The sequence below is a fragment of the Diabrotica virgifera genome, chromosome 8 (assembly GCF_917563875.1).
Source record: "Diabrotica virgifera virgifera chromosome 8, PGI_DIABVI_V3a".
Taxonomy (NCBI): domain Eukaryota; kingdom Metazoa; phylum Arthropoda; class Insecta; order Coleoptera; family Chrysomelidae; genus Diabrotica; species Diabrotica virgifera.
The window spans coordinates 20,807,247-20,831,667 of NC_065450.1; the positions used below are offsets into that span (position 1 = coordinate 20,807,247).

At 31.8% G+C, this 24,421-nt stretch overlaps 1 protein-coding gene across 1 annotated transcript in view; it reads right to left on the reverse strand.

The window, feature by feature from the left end:
• LOC114338199 (uncharacterized protein KIAA0825 homolog) overlaps positions 1 to 24,421 on the reverse strand; it is a 107,720-nt gene that overhangs the window by 42,854 nt on the left and 40,445 nt on the right. Inside the window, exons 6-8 of the mRNA XM_050658840.1 lie at positions 20,181 to 20,387; positions 8,883 to 9,191; positions 4,926 to 5,203 (exon numbers count right to left, since the gene is read on the reverse strand). Of these exons, the coding sequence (XP_050514797.1) occupies positions 4,926 to 5,203; positions 8,883 to 9,191; positions 20,181 to 20,387 (794 nt within the window). The remainder of the gene's footprint in view (positions 1 to 4,925; positions 5,204 to 8,882; positions 9,192 to 20,180; positions 20,388 to 24,421) is intronic.

The window sequence follows — 24,421 nt, forward strand, 5'->3', positions numbered from 1 at the left end:
TTAATAACGAAGTTATCACCTAACTTTATCCGCAAAAATCCGAATGCCTTCTACCTAATCTACCTAAAAACAGATCCTTCCTGATCTATATCTCAAATTAAAAAAAAATAGATAAATTACATTACAAAAATTACTCAAATAATTGATATATTGATAATTTAATATTAAATTGATAATTTTTATTAAAAAACACGTTACATGATCAAAAAAGCTCCTCGAATTTTTTAAATCTAATTTCATCAATAATCGCAATTATTCATTACAATATTCACAATAGTCCAGTCGGGATGTCATTTGACCTTGCTTAGCGAGCTGATCAATAGTACTGTCAATTTAAAATCGCGAGTGAATCCCACCGCCACATTAGCCACCATCTTGAGTTTAACGAAAAAGAGATTTTGCTCAATGTCTTCGCCATTTTTAAATTTTTCTCAAATATTTAAAACTGGGATTTATATGTAATATTTTAAATGTGTTAATATTGTTAGTTACTTTAGTTAGCTTTAATAAACAGTAATGGAACGATTACTTTTTGTTATCTTCTAGTAACTAGTAAATATATTGAATCACGATTTTTGCTAGAAATTTTTAAGAACCGCTTGGATTGACATGAAAGGCATACACATAGGTAACATGTCAAAGAAGAAAAGTGATATTGTGAAAAAATATACGTTCAAAATAAGTCCAGAAATGGATAAACTGACTAATTCTAAGCAACTTCTGTTCTATAGCATTTATTCACCAAGTTAATACTTTTCGAGTTATAGTCCAGGGCCCATCTGTTTTGAGATGGACGTTGAGAGGTGACTCAAATTTTTTTGCAGAAATTGCTTGAAAATAACTGAAATAATAATATTTGAGCTATCCTCCCTCTCAAAAAGGTCCGGAACATTGTTTAAATAATTAAAATGTCAAAAAATGAAGGAAAAATTCGATTTTTTCTTGGTTTTTTGATTATAACTTTAAAAGTATTCATTTTCCAGAAAATATGTACTGACATAAAAGTTGCGTAATTAAATTTCCTACAATATAGAATTAGTTAAAAGTTAAAAAAATAGTCACCCTTGTTGCAAAATAGCAATAATTGCGAAAAAAACCATACAAAAACAAGTATTGGCCTTTTACGTTTTTCAACCATTTATGCTACACTTATGACCTTCATATTATACCCAGAAAAACTTTGTGATACAGTTAAACAATACTGTAAATTTCATTAAGATCGGTTCAATAGATTTTGCAAAATAAATTTTGCAATCCAGCTTTTGCAAAAACAATTCATTTTTTCAAAATGTTACAGGACTGAAAATAAAGCAGATAGCCAGTTGAAATTTTTTTTGCATATAGAAGTGTACTGTACCTTTCATTTGCAATTTGCAAAATAAAAATCTTTTTTTAAATAAACATTAATTATTGGTGCTACGCGCAGGACAGCGGTGTTCGATTCACATGAAGTTGATTTTCCACCAAAATTTCTTCCTTCTTCTTCTTAAGGTGCCGAGACCGCTTGTCGATCGTTGGCTCTCATGTTGTGCAGCATATTAACAATCATTGTCTTATTTACAGCCGCACGAAATAGTTCAGTGCTAGTTTTCCCAAACCATTGGCGTAGGTTTTTAAGCCAAGAAGTTGTACGGCGGCCCACACTTCTTTTTCCCATTATTTTACCTTGCATGACAAGGTGAAGTATGTCATATTTTTCTGGGTGACGCATTATATGACCAAAGTATTCCAATTTGCGCCTTTTAACCGTGTTCACTACTTCGCAACTTTTATTCAAACGTTGCAAAACCCTTTCGTTTGTGACTCTTTCTACCCAACTGATCTTCAGAATACGGCGGTAGACCCACATTTCAAATGCTTCTAGGTTTTTTAAAAGCGATTCTGTCAGTGTCCATGCTTCAACCCCGTAAAGTAGTACTGGGAATATATAACATCGGACCATTCTTATGCGAAGTTCCAAATTTAGATCATGACTGCACAGGATTTTCTTAAATTTCATAAAACTTGTTCTTGCTTTGGCAATTCTACTTTTTATTTCTGTACTAGGGTTCCAGCTTTCATTAATATGAGTACCCAGATATACAAGATTACTTACTCGTTCAATTGAGTCATTACCGATTGTTACGTTATAGTTATTATTATTTACGGCTGCCTGTTTACTAATAACCATAAACTTTGTTTTTCTTGCGTTGAGTTTGAGTCCATATATCGCGCAGAATGCCACCATTCGATTCAATAACGCTTAAAGATGTTCAATTGATCCAGTCAGCAACAAGGTGTCATCTGCCCAAAATTTCTTCCAAACTTCATCTAATAAATTATTTTCTTACTCTATATTTTGTTGTATTTTAATATTTTAATTCCACAAAAATCAAACTAATTTTATTATTGTTTGTGAAATATTGTTTAAACAATTGTATATGTTTAAAAATAATAAACTTTTATTCTCAAGTTAAAATATATGAACAAAGAAAGTTTTTGCTAAAAAAGTGTTATTTCAAAGGATACAGTATGGGTTTTTATTTTGCAATAAACAAATTTATTTATTTATATCTAAATGTATCAATAATTATCAAAGGTCATTAGAATGCCCAATATTGCCCAATCAGAGCAAACTATCCGGTGTCCTGCGCGCAACACCAATAATTAATGTTTATTTTAAAAAAATTCCTGACGCCGTGGTGGTTAATCGATTTTAGTTTTGCAAATTGCAAATGAAAGATACGGTATACTTCTATAAGCAAAGAAAAATTCAACTTGCTATCTGCTTTATTTTCAGTCCTGTAACAGTTTGCAAAAATGGATTTTTTTGCGAAAGCTGGATTGCAAAATTTATTTTGCAAAATCTATTGAACCGATCTTAATGAAATTTACAGTATTGTTTAACTGTATCATATAGTTTTTCTGGGTGAAATTTCAAGGTCCTAATTTTAGCGTAAATGGTTGAAAAACGTAAAATGCGAATACTTGTTTTTGTATAGTTTTTTCCCAATTATTGCTATTTTGCAACAAGGGTGACTATTGTTTAAATTTTAAAAGAACTTTATATTGTATAAAATTTAATTATACAACTTTTATGTCAATACAACTTTTCCCGGAAATTAATACTCTTAAAGTTATAATCAAAAAACCAAGAAAAAAATCGAATCTTTCCTTCATTTTTGGACATTTGGATTATTTAAACAATGTTCCGGACCTTTTTGAGAGGGAGGATAACTCAAATATTATTATTTGAGTTATTTTCAAGCAATTTCTGCAAAAAAATTTGAGTCACCTCTCAACGTCCAAATGTACTAATATTTTTACAGATGCGCCCTGGTCTATTATTTGCGAGTAAATATGTTCATTTTTCAACAAAAAAAAAAACACGATTTTAGGCGGTTTTTTGCAAATAACTCAAAAAGTATTTTATCGAAAAAAACATTCTTAGCAAAATTATCGCGTATAAGAAAGTGAAAAAAATGGTGTAGGTATTGATGAACTCTCTGGACCCAGCAAAAGCAAATTTGTAGCTAATCAAAAATAGGTTCATATCCATCAAATTTTAAAGCGAATATTTCAACGTGAAATAACCAAAAAATGTTGCACTTTATGGGAGAACTCATTACAACTTTTTAAAAACGTTTAAAAAATATTAAAACTAAGCAAGCTACGCTCAAAATAAAGTTGGTTCCTTTTTTTTGGTCTAAAAGACTCGGGAAAATCACCCACTAATTAGAATCTTAAATCAAATTAATCGATACCTCTTCACAAGTTACGTTACGTATTATGAATTATTTATATGATCTCTAAGTTTCATTGGTTCATAGGGCTTATTAAGAAAAATTCATAGGGTTTTAAAGTAATTTTATTTAATTTTTAATTGTGAAAAAAAATTGTGAAAAAACTGTTTTTTTTTTAAAATAACTTAAAATTTAGTTATGATAGTAAAAATCACAAAGAGTAAAAAAATGTGGTTTTTGTTTTCTGAATATTTTCTATTTTGTTTGCCAAAAACTGGTAGGCTGTTCAAAATTTGCATACACTCGTGATTATTGACTATTTAAAGCCCTTTCAACTACAGCCCGTTCCAAAATAAGCACTTTGAACTGATGAAACTTACAGATCATATAAACAATACATACAGGAGTAAAGTAACATGTGAAGTGGTAAAGATTAATTTCATTTGGGATGCTAACTAGGGGGTAATTTTCACGATTTTGTTACCAAAAAAGTGGACCAACTTTATTTTGAGAGCAACATACTTACTATTAACGCTAGAAACACTTAAAAAAGAACAAAAATTAAGCTTTTTAAACAAAAAAAGTTGTACCTAATGAGTTTTTCCCAAAAAGTGCTTAATTTTTTGGTTATTTCTCATTGAATATTCGATTTGGAATTTGGCGAGTATGAACCTATTTTTCATTAGTTGGGACTAATGTTTTTCACAACTCTTTTACCGGGTCTAGAAATCTCATATGTGCACCATTTCCTTCCCTTTTGTATGGGCTATACTTTTGCTAAGAATTTTTTTTTTCGATGAACTACCTACTTTTTTAGTTATTTGTAAAAACCGTCTAAAAACGTGTTTTTTTTTGTTGAAAAATGAACATATTTACTCGCAAATAACTCGAAAAGTATTAAATTAATAAAAAATGCTGTAGAACAAAAATTTCTTAGAATTAGTCAGTTTATCCATTATCGCGCAAATGGATAAAGGCGTAAAACTCACCCCCTAATGGCATAAGTACATATTGGAACACTATCACTTTTCTTCTTTGACATATTACCTATGTGTATGCCAAATTTCATATCAATCTAAGCGATTCTTTCAAATATATAGGTTTTGAAATATTTTACCGTCAGTGAACAGACTACTCAGTTTGATATTTTCAGAGAAAATATTGTCTTCTCTCTAAGTAAAAAATATGCAATATTCGAATAACCTGTATAAAGCGGAGACCAGAATTTGTACCAAAGTCGAGTTGTTCAGTGGAACAATATCAGTTAGTATCGACTCCTGTAATATACAGGATACTCTGTATAGAGCTGGATTCACGCAATCCCAGAAATGACTAAAGCAGGCCAAAATAAGGGACATTGCTTGATACATAGTTGCTCCAGTTTGAATGGCGTTTATAACGGTATCTGTGGCGAGTGGTATAATTGGGGAAGAGAAATTTAAAATGGCCTCGTACCACGGTGGTCGTATTTGATTCCATACCTAAAACACAAAAATTAAATAAATGTTTACAAATAAATCAATAAAACACATAATCAATGAAAGCAAAATACAATTAGTTAAATTGTCCATAAAGTAACGAATAAATTCAATATTTCGTAAACCGGCGACTTTAAGGAAAAATCCCGAAACATGTCGATTATTAATTTTTAAATTACGATTTTTTGGCATATATATCATACTAGTGACGTCATCATTTTGACAATTTTTAAAATAAGAATAGGGGTCATGTAACAGCTCATTTGAAAGGGTATTTAGTTATCTATTCACTAATATAAACATTAATAAAATTATTTGTATAGGGTGTCCAAAATTTTTTTTAAATTAAACTAATTGACACAGAAAGATGAATGTATGTAATTAGTTTATTTCTAAATACATTTTATTGCAGTCAGAAAACATAAAATGTTTTATTTAAAAAGTAAACATTGATTTTCGCTTAAACGTAAAGTTCAGATTTCCAAGAGGCAGGTGGATGTCAACTTTAACATTGAATTTAAGCGAAAAGCAATACTTAGTTGTCAAATAAACATATTTTTTCTGTTTTCTGACAACAGTAAAACGTATTTTGAATTAAATCAATTACATACATTTTTCTTTTTGTCTTAATTAAACTAATTAAAAAAAATTGAACACCCTGTATAAATAATTGTGTTAATGTTTATATTATTGAATAGAGATAGAAATACCCTTTCAAATAAGCAATCACATGACCCCTATTCTCATTAAAAAAATCATCGATTACGTCATCAAACTCAGATGGATATGACGTCACTAGTATGATATATATGCCAAAAAATTGCAATTTAAAAACAAAAATCGACTTGTTTCGGGATTTTTCCCTAAAGTCACCGGTTTACGAAATAATAAATTTATGCATTACTTTATGGACGCACTGTATAATCGGAAAAAAGGGAAAGAAAGCAGAGAAGATTTTAAAAAACTTAAGGGCAATATTAATAAGACTAAAAAATACTAGATCGAAAATAACGCAATTAATAAACCCATAAAACATAGAAAAATTAAGAATCATTATTCAGTAGTACATATGGAACTATTACTGATCAGCTGCGCTAAAGCTCATGGTGAATCCAGGTGTGATCAACTATCTACCTTCAAGCAGATCAATCCTCCTCCAGCGAAGAAGAAGCATGGTTGTTGTCTTCTATCTCTGGGTGTTTGCTCATAGAGTTTTTTTCTAATTAGTGTTTGTCGTGTTCTTTATCTAACTAGCTATACTTATCTTCGTTTCCAGGTCAGGTTCTTCATTATGGCCAGATATTTGCTAATTTCAATATGCGTTACTTAAACTTATTTTGTTTTATTTCTTTATCTTTATTTCTCCTGTTATTGCAGATTCGGATACACAAGTATTCTAAATTGAAGCTAGGCTTAAACTTATTACCGTTTCAATTTAAAGTGATAATTTTTTAAAGGTCAATTTATACACACCCGTGATGTGACCGTAACGGGACTGTGCCGTATCGATTTTGATTTTGACTCTTTCACTTCGTGTTTACACAGCACGTTGCTGTTTACTAAAAGGTATAGTATGGCCACAGCATAATAAACGCAACAGCAGTGACACACTAGAAGGCGGGAAAAGTTCGCGCACTATTACTGCGCAGATCGTTGGCCATTTTTCGCGTAGTACCAGACAGTGTAGAAGATCGACAGTGTTGCCGATTTGTACATAATTATCAGATTTACTTAACTTTTATGACATTCTAATAATAAATATATTTTAACATAATTTTATACGTATGCCTGTGGGAATTATGTCAATAATTGGGACATAACACAAAATATTGACGATGAATGGCGATTGTATATATTTGCAGAAATTCCAGAAAATATTCAAAAAGAATCTGTTAAGGGTAATAAAGTTAGTGCAATAACTGAGACTGCAGCAATGCAGAAATAAAAAAAATCACGTTTTCTTAGATATCGTTGTCTGTCGACGCGCGACGTTTAAATGCGATCTGTGAGAAAAAATTTAATTAGTGTTAGCAAAAGTGAAGGAGTAAAATAATGTTACTCCTTTCAGACAGACAAAAAATGTTAAAATATTTTAATCACATAAAGTCTTCATTTCCACAAGATGAGGATGAGGAAATTTTATTTGAAAGCGTTCCAGATGTAGTTTTATTATAGTATAATATATTACATATAATTTTCTTACAAGTATTTTTGAATTAACAAATTGAATTAAATAACTTTTTTCGTAATGTATTTTTATTACCCTTAGAAACTACCAAGATCAAAAATATTTAACATAATTTTTGACAAAATCTGATCATTTTAGCAGTGGCTTAATATAATTTCATATAGAGACATCGGCAACACTGATGAACAAACACATCACATCACCACAGAAATGTACTACGCACAAAATGGCGACTCTGTACTTTTCAACTTCAAAGGCGGCATCTGGGAGTGTCCTTGCTGGTCTCGTTTATTATGCTGTGGTATGGCGGTATTTTGCGACAGCGAACTATTGATTGTTGCTGTGATCTTAGATGAAGAAAATCAACAGGAAAAGAAAACATACACTACAACTAATCGTCCACCATTTTGGGTCCATCAAGCTTGGAAGAAGAGAGAAAAGGAAGGTGAATTATTTACTCTATAGGTATAAAGAGTTGAAGAACGCTTAAGAGAAGTTTTTTGAATATTTCAGAATGTTTCAGAATTCTTCATGTTATTGCTGAGTAAACTAAAATTCCTTCTATATATTTTCTTCTTTGTAAGGATGTAATGGCACCATGTAATTTATTTGAGTAATATCTGTCCTTCCTTCAGGAAGGACACACAGACGAAATAATGAATATGTAAAGATACACGGCGACTTCACCGAAATTTCCAACCACTGTCTAGTGAGAAAGGCTCCATATGATTACCTGCGCCACCATTGGAATGTCGTCGTGCGTTCTAACACTCGCACGTTTAAATTCTTATAATGAGAAATATCACTATATCTATCACCGGCGTACATTTCAACTAATGGCACGCAAATTGAACAAGTGTATACTTATAAATATCTGGGGCACAAGATTAAATTAAGCAGAGATAATCAAGCAACAGAGTTAAACAGGAAGATTGGACTAAAATGAGCAGATTACGGAAAACTGAGAGAAATATCAGATATTCCCGTGTGCTTGAAAAGTAAGGTCTTTGATCTATGCGTACTGTCATTTCTAACGCATGGAGCAGGAACATGGACTCTTATCAGAAAAGTAATCAATAATCTACAAGCGACACAAAGAGCAATGGCGAGGTCAATGTTAAATATATCCCTCAGATACAGAGTTTCAAATCAAATAGTTAAACCAAGATGGACCAAGAAAATTTTACACTGGAGATCTAGACACGATGCTTCTTATTGCAATCGAGGACGTCCTCCAACAAGCAGGTCGGACGACATCAATCGCATGCAACGGAATTATTTACGGGAGGCCTATGTTCAGTGGTGGACTCAAAACATCTAATGATGATGATGGAGATGTAGAATATTAAAAATATTTTGAGAATAATTCGTATTTTAGTTAATTTTGTCACATAAGTATTAATGGAAACAAAAAATAAAGTAGTTTTAGAAGTAGAATACAAAAGTCATATAATTTTGTACGTTACACCTTCTAAAAATTTTAATTTTACTCACATGTCTCCTTTCCAGACTGTGGCACCAATCAGGCTGTAGTATTATTATCGGTAATAAAATATCCGTTAATTCTTGCTTGTTTCCGACAAACAGCAAGATCTCCGTAGATGAGAGAATAATGTTATAATAGTGTATTTGTTGAAGATATGTCGAAGATGTGTTGTCATCTTTGCAGGATCCTTCCTCATTACATAGAAAAGCTGTACACTTTGTGTTTTTGCACACTGGTTTTTCCATTTTCTCTTTAAATTGACTTGATGTGGCTTTGAGCGCTAACTGGAGGATCCTGTATTTGTTCATGCATAAAATCTAAAAAATAATTTGCAATAACAATTTATAACCTAACACAGACAAGACACAAGCATAGTGAACAGACGATCTTTAAAACCTCATTAACGTTAAACGATAAGTTTTTGCGGTGATTAAAAATCAATATTTATATTTATAAATTAAATTCTGTGTAAATATATCGCTTAAATATTTGGAATTGTTGTGAAAATTAAGTGATTTCCCTCCCCTAATGGGGGAGGAAAATAACAATAAGATACAAATGTGCGATTTAAGTGTTGCGACAAGTTCTCCAGGCCAGGACATGGAAATTGGTGCGAGTTCCGGTGATAACACTGACAAAACAAGGGAAGTAAAACTTTATAACATTTCTTCTAATAATTATGATTTCCATAGCTGTTGTGTATATATCGAGAATTTAAATAATCAGAACATTTCTCGTTTACATCCAATGGTGGTGGGGGAAATTTTGTATCAAAAACTTAAAATAAAAAATCTAAAAGAAGTTAAATCTATAGGATAAAATAGAGTAAAAGTCATTTTAAAATCTATCTTGGATGCAAATCATCTAGTAACACATAATAAGTTTAAGAATGAAAATTTAAAAGCATATATCCCTAATCATCTCTTGGAAATCAAGTGAATAATTCACGATGTAGGTACGAAGAAAAAACTGGTACTAGGTACTGATTATTTGAAAAAACATATAGACTCTTCCGCTAAAATTACCTACATTAAAATAATGCATAGAAAGGTGGATAAAGACGGTAAAACAGAATACCTCTCCAGACCAAATATTATAGTTACATTTGAAGGAAATGTTTTGGCAACTCATGTCTTAGTTAATTTTGTGTATTTGCCGGTAGAAAGATTTGTAGGCCGGGTAATACAGTGTTACCGGTGTCTTAAATTTGGTCACATTTCTAAGCAATGCGAGGGGATACAAGAATTTTGTATACGATGTGCCGAAATTAAAAAATGATAGTCACATATGCGAAACTAAAAAAACCTTTTGTATACATTGTAAAAGTAAAGATCATATTTCGATCTCCAAAAGTTGTCCCGTTTATGAGAAAAAAAAATTAAAAACATTATGTTAGATCAAAAAATCTCCTTTCTAGAAGCCAAAAGGTATAATGAATCATCTTTTTCCGGATTTGTAAGTAACAATAAATTTTCGATGTTGTCAAATCTTGAAGAAAATTTTCCAAAACTACCTAACGTATCTGATGACATTACGTCATCTTATCCTACCTTTTCAAGATTGTATATGAGAAAACCAACAAACCTTACTCATCCTGGACCTAGTAGGATTAATACTGAACATAATGCATATAAAAAAGGAAAGTAACTACTCCTTTCCCGCAATCCCCTACAGATTCTACCACCTTTCCGTTTAGAATTGGCCCGTTACAGCCTCTACTACCTAATCCCAATAAACCTAATAGTTCAATAGATGGTAATAAAACGATAGTTATTTCGTTAGTCAATTTTTTTTCTGAATTTATAAACAATGTCAAATCAGTCAAGGATGCAAAAACACTGGATAATAATTTGTTAGCTAACGGTTTACATACTGTTCTCGAGGATATTCTTAAAGGTACTTAAATTTATGGCTTTAAACACTAAACTTAAAATTATGCAATGGAACGCTAGATCAGCTGTTGCAAATAAAAACAGCCTACTTAGTTTTCTTACTAAAGAGGATGTTGATATTGTTCTTTTAAGTGAAACTTGGTTCAAAAATAATGTATATAATTTTAAAGGTTATAATATAGTTCGTCAAGATCGTGCAGACGGTTTTGCTGGTGTCGCTGCTTTGGTAAAAACGGGTAGCCGTTTTGAAATCTTAAAATTAAATAAAAACTTCAATAAAGAGCTGCTTGCCTGTGGTATTAAAATTAATTACGATAATGCTCACTTGAGTTTTCTCTCTGTATATAGATATCCAAAAACCAAAACCAGAATAGAAGTTTGGACAAACTTATTTTCTCAAGTGAAGCACCCCTGCATTATTGGGGGTGATATGAATGCCCACAATGCGCTCTGGGGATCATTAAAAAATGATAATATTGGCGACCAAATTGTAGAGACCCTACAAGATCTTGATTTCATTGTGATGAACAACGGTCAATCTACTTATCAAGGAAATCCAGGACATTCAGATTCTGTGATTGATATTACGGTTTGTTTCCCTTCAATTTTTGCTAAAACATTTTGGTCTGTAGATTCTGATACACTTAGATCAAACCACTTTGTTGTAAAAATAGAATTCGAATACCCAAGAGCTGTCCCAATGAGACTACATATCCTAAAAGTAAATAGAATATTAAGAAAGCCAATTGGGATATGTACGCTGAAATAATCAAGAATCTGTTAAATGAAAGTGAACCTATATCCCCAAATATTGAAGAAAAATATAGTTTTTTATTAGACTGTATCAATAAAGCTTCCACACAATCTATTTGCCAATACAAAACCCTTTAAGTGTAAGAAACGGACTCCTTCACCTTGGTGGGATGCAGAATGTGATCTAATTGTTGCAGAAAGGAAAAATGCATTAATAAAATACAAGTAAGATCCATCAGTTGAAAATTTTATTAAATGTAAAGAAGCTAGTGCTCACGCTAAGAAATTATTGAAATCGAAAGTTAAACAAAGCTGGGTTAATTGGTGGTCAAAATTAAATAAACAAATGTCGCCTACTTCGATTTGGAATCAAGCGAAAAGGATGAACAGGAAAAGGGTCAATGGTCCATTACCACTAGAAGATTCGTGGATAGCAGAGTTTTTCGACAAAATTGCACCACCATAAATATGTGAACAATCACGAAGATTTAATATTATTCAATCCGAATCATAGTCATTTTCTCTTAAAACCGTTTACCATGCTAGAATTGGACTGTGCCCTTAGTGATCGTCCCAACACTTCTCCTTTTTATGACGAAATTAAATACATTATGCTATTGAATTTACCAAATAATGCCAAAGAGTTACTTCTAAATATTTTTAATCAGATAATTAGAGAAGGTTCCAACATTTCAGCTTTCAAACATATTATTGTCATCCCTATACCCAAACCTGGGAAAAATCTAAAATTATTTGAAGCTTACAGACCCATATCTTTATTATCTTGCGTACAAAAACTCTAGAGAGAATAATTAAGGCTAGGTTAGAATGGTGGTTACTAGAGCAGAACCTTCTACCCAAAGAACAATACGGATTCAGGAAAGGTTTTGGTACTTTGGATGCATTGGCTACCCTATTTGTAGATATTCAAAACAATTATTCCCGGAACAATTACTTACCAGCATTATTTCTTGATATAGAAGGTGCTTATGACTCCGTGTGTCTAACAGCACTTAAAAAAGAAATGATAAGAATATTTCAAAATCCAGACCAATTTGCCGCTAGCATTGTTAATCTTTATTCAAACAGATTAGTTTGTTTAAGAAAAGAACAAATGCTCGTATGTCCCAGAATCGTGAACAAAGGATTACCCCAGGGTTCTGTATTGAGCCCTATCCTGTTTAATATGTACGTAGCGGATTTGTACAATATTAAAATTAATAACATACCATTCAGCCTCATACAATACGCAGATGATTTATGCATTTACATGGAATACAAAAAATATGAAAAAGCAATTAAAAACTTGGATAGTATCTATCAGCTACTTCAAAAATGGCTCCATAAAACAATTTTGAATTATCTTGTAATAAATCTCAGGTTTGCATTTTCCCAGACATTATAAACCTAACGATCAAATAATTAAATTAGGAGAGCTTCAATATCCACTAAACAATAAGGTCAAATATTTAGGGATGACACTTGACAAACATTTGATTTGTAAGGATCATATTGAGGATATGTTAAACAAATGCAACAAGGGAATAAATTTCCTTAAATCGATTAATAAAACGTGGTGTGGTGCTGATGTAGACGTAAATGTATTATTTTACAGAGCGTATATTCGCTCAATTCAGCTTTACGTACATGTTTAGGTGCTATGAAGTCTACACCAATTCAACCCTTGTATTTGGAAGCCTTGGAATCACCTCTAAATATTAGACGAAACTTCCTGACCGTAAAAATTTCTGGTAAAGATATATATAAAAAATCAGTCCTTGTCTAGCGAAGCTCTGCAACATAATATGGAAGCATTAAAAGAGATAGATAAAGCTACGTATACACTTCAAAACATCTCATATGCAACATATTGTTCAAATACAGATATATCTTGGTACCCAAATGTAGTGAAAATATACACATAAATAGGAAGATTATTCACTCAATATTTTCAGAATTCGAAAACTCCGTCGTTATATATACCGATGCTTCCAAATCATCAAACGGCACTGGATGCGCTTTTTTTGTCCCGTTGGAACGATTAGAACACACATTTAAGTTGAACTCCCAGACCTCTATTTTTACAGCAGAAGCTCTTGCAATATATGAGGCCTTACTTTATGTACCAGAAAGTAACTCGGACCATATAGTGATATTATCAGATTCTTTATCAGTTTTGACCTCTATTGGGAAAACGGGATTGCCAAATACGTACAGTTGCCCTTACATTTACAAAATTAAGGATACCAAACAAAAATTAGGAACAAGGGGCAAAAATGTACTCTTTGTTTGGATTAAAGCACATATAGGTTTGGAAAATAATGAATATGCAGACCAATTAGCAAAAGAAAGTATTTTGTCTGGTAGAGAAACTTCTAATAAAATCACGGCTTGCGACTTTCTGGCTTGCTTTCTGGCATTAGACTGAGATTTGAACATGCTTGTTACCCCAAACATTTATTTAAACTTAAGGTTTTAGATAATGATCGATGTGAATTTTGTACAGAAGAAGGAAACCTAGATCATATATTTTTCAGTTGCCCCAGAAATACTATAATTTCATCCAGATTAATAAATAACTTACATAAACACAATATATTAGCCCCTTGGAACCTTCAGTATTTATTATCACTAAACTCGAGAACAGTGTATGATTCCTTAGTTATGTTTTTAAAAGATAGTAAAATAACCATGTAAATAAGTATGCATTAGTTAATAACGTAACCTTTGTTTATAACCCAATTGTTAAATTCCTTTCTTACCGTGGCCTAGTGTTGTATGTCTAAAAAAATGCCTTGATGGCCCCTAGGCGAGAAGAGAGTGACCCTGTTTACCTGTTTATTGTTTTGAATATTTATTTTAATATAAACTTAGACAATCACTTTTAACATGTTTAGTCTGACTGAATGACTAAAATTCTATGCCAAAAAAAACAATTTATAAAAATACAATATATTATAGTCTATGATCCGGATCTAGGTCGACCTTCACCCATCTGTTTACTGGACGAAATTTTTTTATAAAATTTCAAAACAGATTATGCTAGATATCTCAAAAACTAGAATTTTTTACAAAAAACATTTTTTTACTATACTTAATCAGTAGACTCATTTGTACTTTTCGGTGTTGGGCCGTTTATAATACAATTCATTAAATTACAATATTTTACAATCTTCTGAGGTGTCCTAGCTCTTAACGAACTCTCTCCATTCTTTCCTATTGGATGCCATGTGTGTCGCTTCCTGCCAAGTCTTACCTTACTCTGCAGTATCTGCGAGATGTCACTGTTCCATTCTTTAATGGGTCCTCCTCTTCTGTTCTTTCCTATTGGTTTGGCGTCCCACATTTTTTACTTGCCTATTATTGTCAATCCGGGTTAGATGTCCGAACAATGCCAATTTTTTCTCCTTGATTGAGTCGAGTATCGGTTTGATTTTGAGTATTTCTCTTATTTCTTCATTTCTGATTCTCTGAGTTCTTTTTACTCCGATCGTTCTTCTGAGGTATTTCATCTTTGCTGCCTGAATTCTGCTCTGCTATCTTTTGTTTAATATCCAATTTTCTGCTCCATATGTCACCGTAGGTCAACATATTGTTTTGTATATTGTCATCTTGGTCTTTGTTGATATTACTTTTTTATTAAGGAATCCTCTATTTAGTGCTTGGAATAGGTTTCCTGTGTTTTCCATTATGTTGTTAAGATCGTCCTCGATGTCTCCTTTGTTGTTGATTACTATTCCTAAGTATTTGTATACATTTGTCTGTATTATTTTTTGTTGGTCTATCCTTACTTCTATTTGATCTTCCGTCCCTTGTTTCCTTGATATTTTCATTATCTGAGTCTTCTCTTTGTTTACGTTTAAGTTGTATTTGCTTGCTTCTAGGTACCATTTCTCTAAGTTGTATTTCAGTTTTTCTACTGTTTTCGCAATTAATACTATGTCGTCTGCAAATATACACATCTCAGCGTTTATCATTTGAATTCTGTTCCAACCGATGCAGTATTTCTTGAAAGTTTTCTTACATTCTTTCACTATCTCACCTATTACATTTATGAATAGCGCTGGGATGAGACTTCTTCCTTGTCTAACTCCTTAAGTTGTTTCAAATGGTTCTGACTGTATATTTAACGTAGCAGCAAAAGTATACGAAACCATAATAGAAAGGAAAATCAGAAAAGAAATAGAACACAAATTAGAGGACGTACAAAGTGAATTCGGAAAAGGACACAACACACAAGACCATATATTCACCATGCAACAAATAATAAAAAAAGCCTTACAGAGAAATAGAGAAATATATCTGAGCTTTATAGACATGGAAAAAGCATACAACTCAGTCAAAAGAAAAGACATAAGGGAAAGCCTAAAGAAGAAACAAGTAAGTGAAGAACTGATACAAGCAACAAAAAGTATATACATGAAAACAAAAAATACAGTAAGAATGTTAAACAAAAAAAACATATTGTTATTAAAATTGAAGCTAATAAAATGTTGAATACATTTCTTATTCTAATTCAAATGTGAAAATATTATTTCAAAATGAATCATTGGTACTTACTTATAATTAAATGTTTATTTTTTTTCGGTGAGTATTTAAATCTAAGTATTCAAACTTAAATAACGTGAAACAATGCATTTTATAATATACTACGTCAAAGTACTCAGAAATACCTCAAAATTTACCTATCAAATACCTATCAAAAGAGCTGCAGAAGAAGTTGATATTATGTTCCTTTTCATAGGCATTTTTCAGTGCGTCACAAATGATAGAAAAAAAGGTCCGTGATAATACACATTTATAACATTTATTCCAACATAATATTTTAGTTAAATCTGATAGTTGTCACATTTTATTTGCAATTTGGCATAAAAACAAATCAATTGTGTTTAAAATTCTTATAAAATGGTATTTTCTTTGATTTGTATAGTCTTGTAAATTGTACAGATTATATTTGTAGATATATTATATAATTCGTAAATGATTTTTTTCGATTATAGCGCCATCTATCGACATCTAAAATAAATTTTATAAATATCTGTAATCACGGACGTGCCTTTTTTCTGTCACATACAATTTAATGCGTTAGAAAGAAATCGAAAAACTGAGACGCACTGAAAAATGCCAATGAGAAAAAGATTAGCATTAAAATTTATACTCCAAATTTTTTTCAAATTGAAGCTACAAAAATGTTTTTAAATTTTATTTCGAGAACCATGTAACTGGGACCCTTTAACTTTTTGTCTTTAAAAGAATAAGGTATGGGATCTAAAATAATAAATTTACTACAATTTTATAGCCCTTGAAATTACATTTCAAATGGTTTCTGGATGAAACTGATATCATAAAAAATTAACAGAGTTATTCTAAAAATTATAATAATAATAATATTTATTTCGAAACATTTCTGAAAGCATACATTTTGAAAAAGTTTTGGAGGATAAATTTTTGATGCTATTAAGTTCTGGAGCTCATTTGTTTGGTATTTCTGAGTACTTTGACAAGTGTTTAGTAAGTATATTATGCTATAAAATGCATCGTTTTCCCGTTATTTAAGCTTGAATACTCGCCGAAAAAAATATACATTCAATTACCTATAACTCACATTGAACTAATATTAGGATTTTCAAGTAAGAAATGTATTTGATTTTTTATTAGCTTAAACTTTATTAATAATTAATTTTTTTTAACAACTTATAGTTTTTAAGTGATTTATAAAAATCCGCTTTAAAAATAAAAATTAAAAAAATTAAAATCTTTGATATGTAGTACTCAAAAAGTAGTTATTTACTTTAATAACTCTATATAACAAATTTTTCTCAGAATTTTTCCCTCTATCGATTTATGGGGTTATTTTTAATAAAATAATGTTCACCCCCGGGAAGGGATGGCATCCATCCCAGGGTAAAAGCGCAAGTTTTACAATATTTTTTTAATATTATAAAACCCATTTTTTTCAAAAATAAGAACTTTAAACCAGTCAAATTAAAAATTAGTCAATTTATCCATTTCCGGACTTATTTCAAACGTATGTTTTTCATCCCCCGAGAACGGGCTACTTTCATCCCCCAAGTAAAAGCAACCAAAGACAAAGTCCAACTTTGAAGTGAAAGGTAAGTAGAACCTAAATCCAAATTTGGAACCTAATGTAATTCTACATAATCGCTTCTCCGGAGCAACATCGACGCAATAGTTCAGAGAAAAAAGGAAAAAATATCCTGTTGGTGACACAACCCCCTCCAGGCCGAAACCAAATTTTTTGAGTAGTATGGACATCTATAATAATAACCTAATATGTTTACTGCAGCCGATTTTGATGATATACATGGTTATAAACAAATGAAGATCAAAAAATGGTAAATTTTCGCTTTTTTCGTCTATTACCAAAAAGTTAAGCATTCTTGGTAATAAACGAAAAAATAGACGAAAAATTCATAAATCGTGTAAAAAACTTCAATATGGCTTTCGCTGAATATGTGTATTCTTATTGGTTGCTTGGAAAATTGCAAAATAATTCATAAATTTTGAGTTTTTATAAATATTAATAACTTATGTGAAAATTAACTTAGAACCTTATTATTACACGGAATGTTGAGACTTCTGGTGCTTAAATCATACCCTAAATTTCAAAGCAATCGATCAAAAGTTATTTAATTTGTTTATCCCAAATTAATTTTTTTTGCGACACTGTAAGTCAGAAAATGATAAAGTTACACTAATACTTTGGATAGTTTATGAAAGAAGAAGATTTACACTATTAACTTAATTAAAGAAAATGACAAAAAATAATATTGCAAAATTTTCTAACTTCGGTGGGCGGTAACTTCGCCCCTAATTGTCATAGGACAATTGTTTTTCTTTCTAAATGTGTATAAAAATTCAGTCTTTCTAAATACGAAAAATTAATTTTTCTACGGGTAACGGTTAAAAAGTTATTGGAATTGTTTATAAGTAAGCAAAAAATCGACATGTTTTTGGAAAATAATTTTACACTGTTTAAAATTAATTTTTGTCATTTTTTTTTAATTAAGTTAATAGTTTCAATCTCCTTCTTTCATAAACTGTCCGAAGTATTACCGTGACCTCATAATTTTCTAACTTATAGTGTTTAAAAAAAAATGAATTTGGATAAAAAAATTAAATAACTTTTAAACTATTTGACAAATTGGTCTGAAATTTACAATATAATTTAAGCACAATAAGTCTCAGCATTCCGTGTAATAAGAAGGATTTAACTTAATTTTTACATAATTTATGAACATTTATAAAATCTCAAAATCTATGACTTACTTTGCAGTTTTCTAAGCAGAAAATAAGGATAGACATATTCAGCGAAAGCCATATTGAAGTTTTTTTTATATGATTTATGAGTTTCTTATTCTCAAATTTGTTTAGAATGCTTCACTTTTTAGTAATCGACGAAAAAAGCGAAAATTTACCGTTTTGTGATCTTCATTTGTTTATAACTCTCTATATCATCAAAATCGCCTGCAGAAACATATAGGTTATTAATATAGATGTCCACACTACTCAAAAAATTTGGTTTCGGTCTGGAGGGCGATGCGTCACGAGAACAATCTTACTTCTCTAGACTACACTAAATAAATTGCTGTCAAAAAGACTTAAAAAATATTTTTACAAGAAAGTTAACAAGTGAAAGGTTAAGTGAATATTTTTGAAACTGAAATAACTTTTTTTAATGGTAAATTTAGTTTACTTTTAGATGACTCTCTTAGTTTTTTTGTTCTTAATTCTAAACTTTTTAATTCTACATAGAACAGCGCCTACCTTTGGAGCGAAAGGTCCGAATGGTCGTGAGTTCGAATCTCACCAGGGTCAGAAATTTTTTGTTTATTATAAATTAATAAATGAAAATAGTTTCTGTCCTTGTGGGATCGGTACTCACCGGAGGGACCGCAGACGTTCGGATACAATTAGCGTCTCTTTGCAAAGACAATGACGTCGACTTTGCAAAGTAACAAGACACTTACTCAACACACACACTACACATTACTCTCCTGAGTTAGTGATAAATTATAATCTAAAAAATCAATATGAAATTGACTGGCCAGTTGGTTGTGAAAACCAGTGCCAATAAAACACAAAACACAATTCTACACAGAACAAAATTACGCAGCCTACCAGTTGCGTTATTGCTCTTCCAATATTTTTAAAAAATTTTTAAAATACCTTTAAAAAATAACAAAAACAATACTTAAAATTACCAAAAATATCACAATCCAATTTTCTAGGCGAACAATGACAATACTGTCCGTTACGCCGATGTTTCTGAGATTTACCACTTCTTAAACACCAAAAGTTTATTTTATTTTGTCACAATATACACTTATATCGTAGAACTATAAATGAAGTGTTCCATTCAACAGTGTATGAACAACTGATATTTACGGCGATTTCGTTTCAACAATATAGCCGAAATGACAGAATTTCGACAACGACGCAACTGCTTCCCAGCGGCTAATAAGTGGACTAACTCTATGGCATTGTTTCCTTCAAAAGGCTTGCACATTCTGACTTCTTTGGCATTTAAACTAACTATATAATAATTATTGAAAACTGGAAACAATTGCACTTATGTCATTGTTGCTCCGAAAAAGCGAATATAGATGGTTTTTAACTAAAATTATAAATTATTCTTACTTTTAATAATAAAGCCCAGTTTGGTTGTGGCTGTGCTAACATCACTACAAGCTCCAACGCAATATCTGTATCTGGATTATTATTTGTTTTAGAACCTGGTTTTAACTTGTCGTCAAACATGTTTGGCAAAGCGAATGTTATCCATGGAGCATCTCCAGCAGATCTTGATTTAAACATTTCTACTACGTCTATACCTCTTCGAAAAACCTATGAAGAAAAATAATATATAAAAACTAAAAGTTAGAATTTCCGTTTTTTGGATATTTTTTGAGTTATACGCTGTGAGCTCATACGTAGAGGGGATATTTACAAATTCGCGAGCGCCAGTAGTGACAAGTCTGTAAACCTTTACCGGAAATTTTACATAAATTATGTCAAAGTGATTAATTTAAAATTAAAATTAAAAACAATAATTATAAAAAATATTAGTTGGTCAAAGCTGTGGTATATATTTTTACCTTAAATATACTTACGTTTTAAATACTGAATTTAAGTTTTTTTTACTGTTCCGTAATATGTAATTATAAATTATTCTATTAATCTTGGCGCCATCTACACGATAATTGTGAAAGTATCCGAAGTAAGAAATTCATATTTTATCAATAGAACGTCAAAATGATTAGCAAAATCTTAAATAAATCGATTACAATTTAATTACTTTTTTGCGTTGTAAATATTAAGCGATAACAATTAAATAATAAATTTAAAAATTACCGGTGAAAGTTGAATTAGTAATCCGCTAGGAGCGCCACTAGCGAAGCTCAGGGCGTATACACGTACTAGTCAACAACACTCTCGTTGAACAAGTGAAAAAGTTTAAGTACCTAGGATGTTGGATATATGAAAAATACCAAGAACAAGAGGTTAAATGTAGAATAGAACAGACAAGAAACACCTTCTTAAAGATGTGACAGTTACTCACTACCCGCAATCTTGATCTGACCCTACAATACCGCATGATAAGGTGTTATGTATATTGTGTACTATTACATAGCGTGGAAGCTTGGACGTTAACAGTCAGCTCGTTATGACGTTTAGAGAGATTTGACATGTGGGTATTTCGTCGTATGCTGAAAATTCCATAGACCGACCGCAGTAGAAGTGAAGAAGTTTTATGGCGTATGAATAGAGAACGTGAACTTACAGAAGTTGTCAAGAAACGTAAAACATCTTATGTTGGACACATATTTAGACACGACAGGTATAACTTCCGTCAACTTATTATAGAAGGGAAAATAAAAGGAAGACGCGGCCTGGGTAGACGACAAATGACCTGGCTGTGCAACATCAAAGAATGGACAGGATAAAACTTTCAAAGTTTAATAAGAAAGGCCCAAAATAGAGAAGACTTTGCAGAAGTCATCGCCAACCTTCGCTAAGAAGGCGGCAACTAAAGAGGAAGCAGGGATATTTTATTCAAATGTACAAGCCTTTTTTAATATTATTTTTTTGATATGAAATACTGGAAATCTACGAATTGACGTAGATTTTTTTTATTGTTGTCTCGTCAATGTGAGAAACATTACAGAAGAAGGGATAAAACTTTCAAGGACTTACTTTTTACTTTTTCGTGTCCGGAAAACTATAGTTCTGAGTCCAGTGTTGGGCTGTGTCCAAATGCTAGTTACACTTTATCACATATGTCATTACCGTTTGGTAGACCCCATTTAATAAGGTTTGATTTGCTCAGTGATCTAAGGAAAGGCTTTCTTGATTTCAGTCTGTCAGGATACGGTCGTGACCAACCAGAAGGTGGCGGTTGTCGAAGATTTGTTTTGATCTTTCGGTGAATTCGTGGGCCGTTCTGGTTCTGAGGGATCCGAGAGGCCTGAAGCTTTTTACAGTTAATCCAGAGGGGTTGGCCTCAGACAGCCGGTAATAAGTCTGTAAGTTTCGTTAAGACTGACATAAGTATCGTTCGCGGTAATGATCCTGAACTAGCCCAGGATTACTTCGCATGCACATTTTAAAAAAGAGCGTTCGCGGTAATCGAGTTCTGAACTGCTAGTCCTGGATTTTGTCAGATTTGTCGTTCGCGGTAACTGAACTGCGAGTTCGGAACCAGTCCAACTAGAGAACGCGAAAACGGAGGGTTCGTTGGAAAAATATTCTTATGAGATTTTTTTGCATAATTACATTCGTGAGACATCCCAGAATAAGGTTCAAGAAGTCGCACACGTGAAAAGTGGGCCAAATTTTTTTTTAAAAAACTTTTTAAATCAAATTGCAAAAACCAATATTTTTGGCCCGGACAATTTTTTTGTAAGTTTTTTGGACCATTCTGGATAAAAAAGGTGTTTTTTAATTTTTCTCTAAAGTTGATCGTTGAAGTGACTAAATCAAAGTTTAATGCCCCCCCTACAAAATCCCGAAAAAATTTTTGTCATTATTTTATTACTAAGCTGTTGCCTAAGTGCTGTGGGACTTGACTCACACTCCCTACTCTACAGATACAGATACAGATTACTAAGCTGTTATTTCTAAGTAATAATATTGAGAGCCATGCACGTGGTAGCCGGCCGTAAATGCTGAGTGCGAGAGAGATGCCACTCCGGCAGTCCAATTGTGCATCTTACTTGCACTCACATTTACGGCCGCCTACCACGTGCATGGCGCTCAATATTATTACTTAAAAATAACAGCTTAGTAATAAAATAATGACAAAAATTTCTTCAGGATCTTGTAGGGAGGGCATTAAACTTTGATTTAGTCACTTTCTGACTTTCATAATAATAACTTTTAACCGAGTTATTAAGCCTTGAAAATCGCCATTTTTGGTTTTTTTTCTCAATGTTAAATTGCTTATAACTCGAAAACGATCAACTTTAGAGGAAAATTATAAGAGACCTTTTTTATCCAGAATAGTCCAAAAAACCTACAAAAAAATTGTCCGGGCCAAAAATATTGATTTTTGCAATTTGATTAAAAAAATTGTTAAACAAAAATTTGGCCCCCTTTTCACGTGGGCGACTTCTTGAACCTTATTCTGGGATGTCTCACGAATGTAATTAAATGCAAAAAATCTCATGGGAATATTTTCCCAACGAACCCGCCGTTTTCGGCTTGTCTAAACCGATCCTTGGGTCCTGAAGCGAACTCGGCGTCGGAATATGCGCAGTAAGAATTTCAAAATACTTACAAACATTTCTATAATGTTTTGTGCTTTAAACAGCTGATTTGTAGCGGTTTTTGCTTTTCATTCTCTGTTTATTTCATTTGTTTTTAACACTGTGGTTTAACTCGAAAGTTTCGAAATTTATTGATTGTAATTGTCAATAAAATCTCTTTTACATACTTTGATGTATAATTTTTACAGAAACAAATAAAACATTTTTTAGTATGAAGGTATGTACTAAATACGTTGTGTCTCTTTAAAGTTAAATATTTATGGTAGGGGAGCCCAAGCGGGGATTTTTGCAGTTACTCGAGCGCGTCAGATTATCATATGGTGAGAAACCTGGTACCCTACAGATGTACCTCTACCATATATTGGCTCTTAACACAGGGGAGTTCGTTAAGGGGGGCCCGAAAAAAAAATCTATCCTTAAGAAAACTCGAAATTGTCAGATTAAGATAAGGTAAGTTAAGTACATGCAAAAGAGTGTATATTTCAAAAATCTGACGATTTGAGCCGGACGTAAGGAAATGGGTGAGTCCCAAAGTTTCACAAGAAAAAAGCGAATATTTCGCGAAATGAATGACAGATCGAAAAACTAAAAAATACTTACTCAATATTTTTTAAAAATCTATCGAATGATACCAAACACGACTTACCAGGGAGAGGGATGGGGGGTAAATTTATTATTTTAAATACGACCCCCGCGATATTTCGCGAAATGAACATCAGATCGAAAAACTGTAAAATACACTTATTCAATATTTTTTAAAAATATATCCAATGGCACCAAACACGACCCCCCCACGGAGGTGGGGAGGGGTGTTACTTTAAAATCTTAAATAGGAGCCCCATTTTTTATTGCAGATTTGGATTCCTTACGTAAAAATAAGTAACTTTTATTCGAAACATTTTTTCGAATTATGGATAGATGGCGTTATAATCGGAAAAAACGATTGTTGGAAATGGAAAATTAAATTAAAAAATGGCAAGCGCCCGCTAAAATGGAAAACTTTACTTAACTTTTTTTGGTTTTAAGACCTACTCTTCACAACCCAATAGGTCCCCATAACGCTCGAGTGACTGCACATTTAGCATACTTTGCTCCCCTACCATTATTATATTT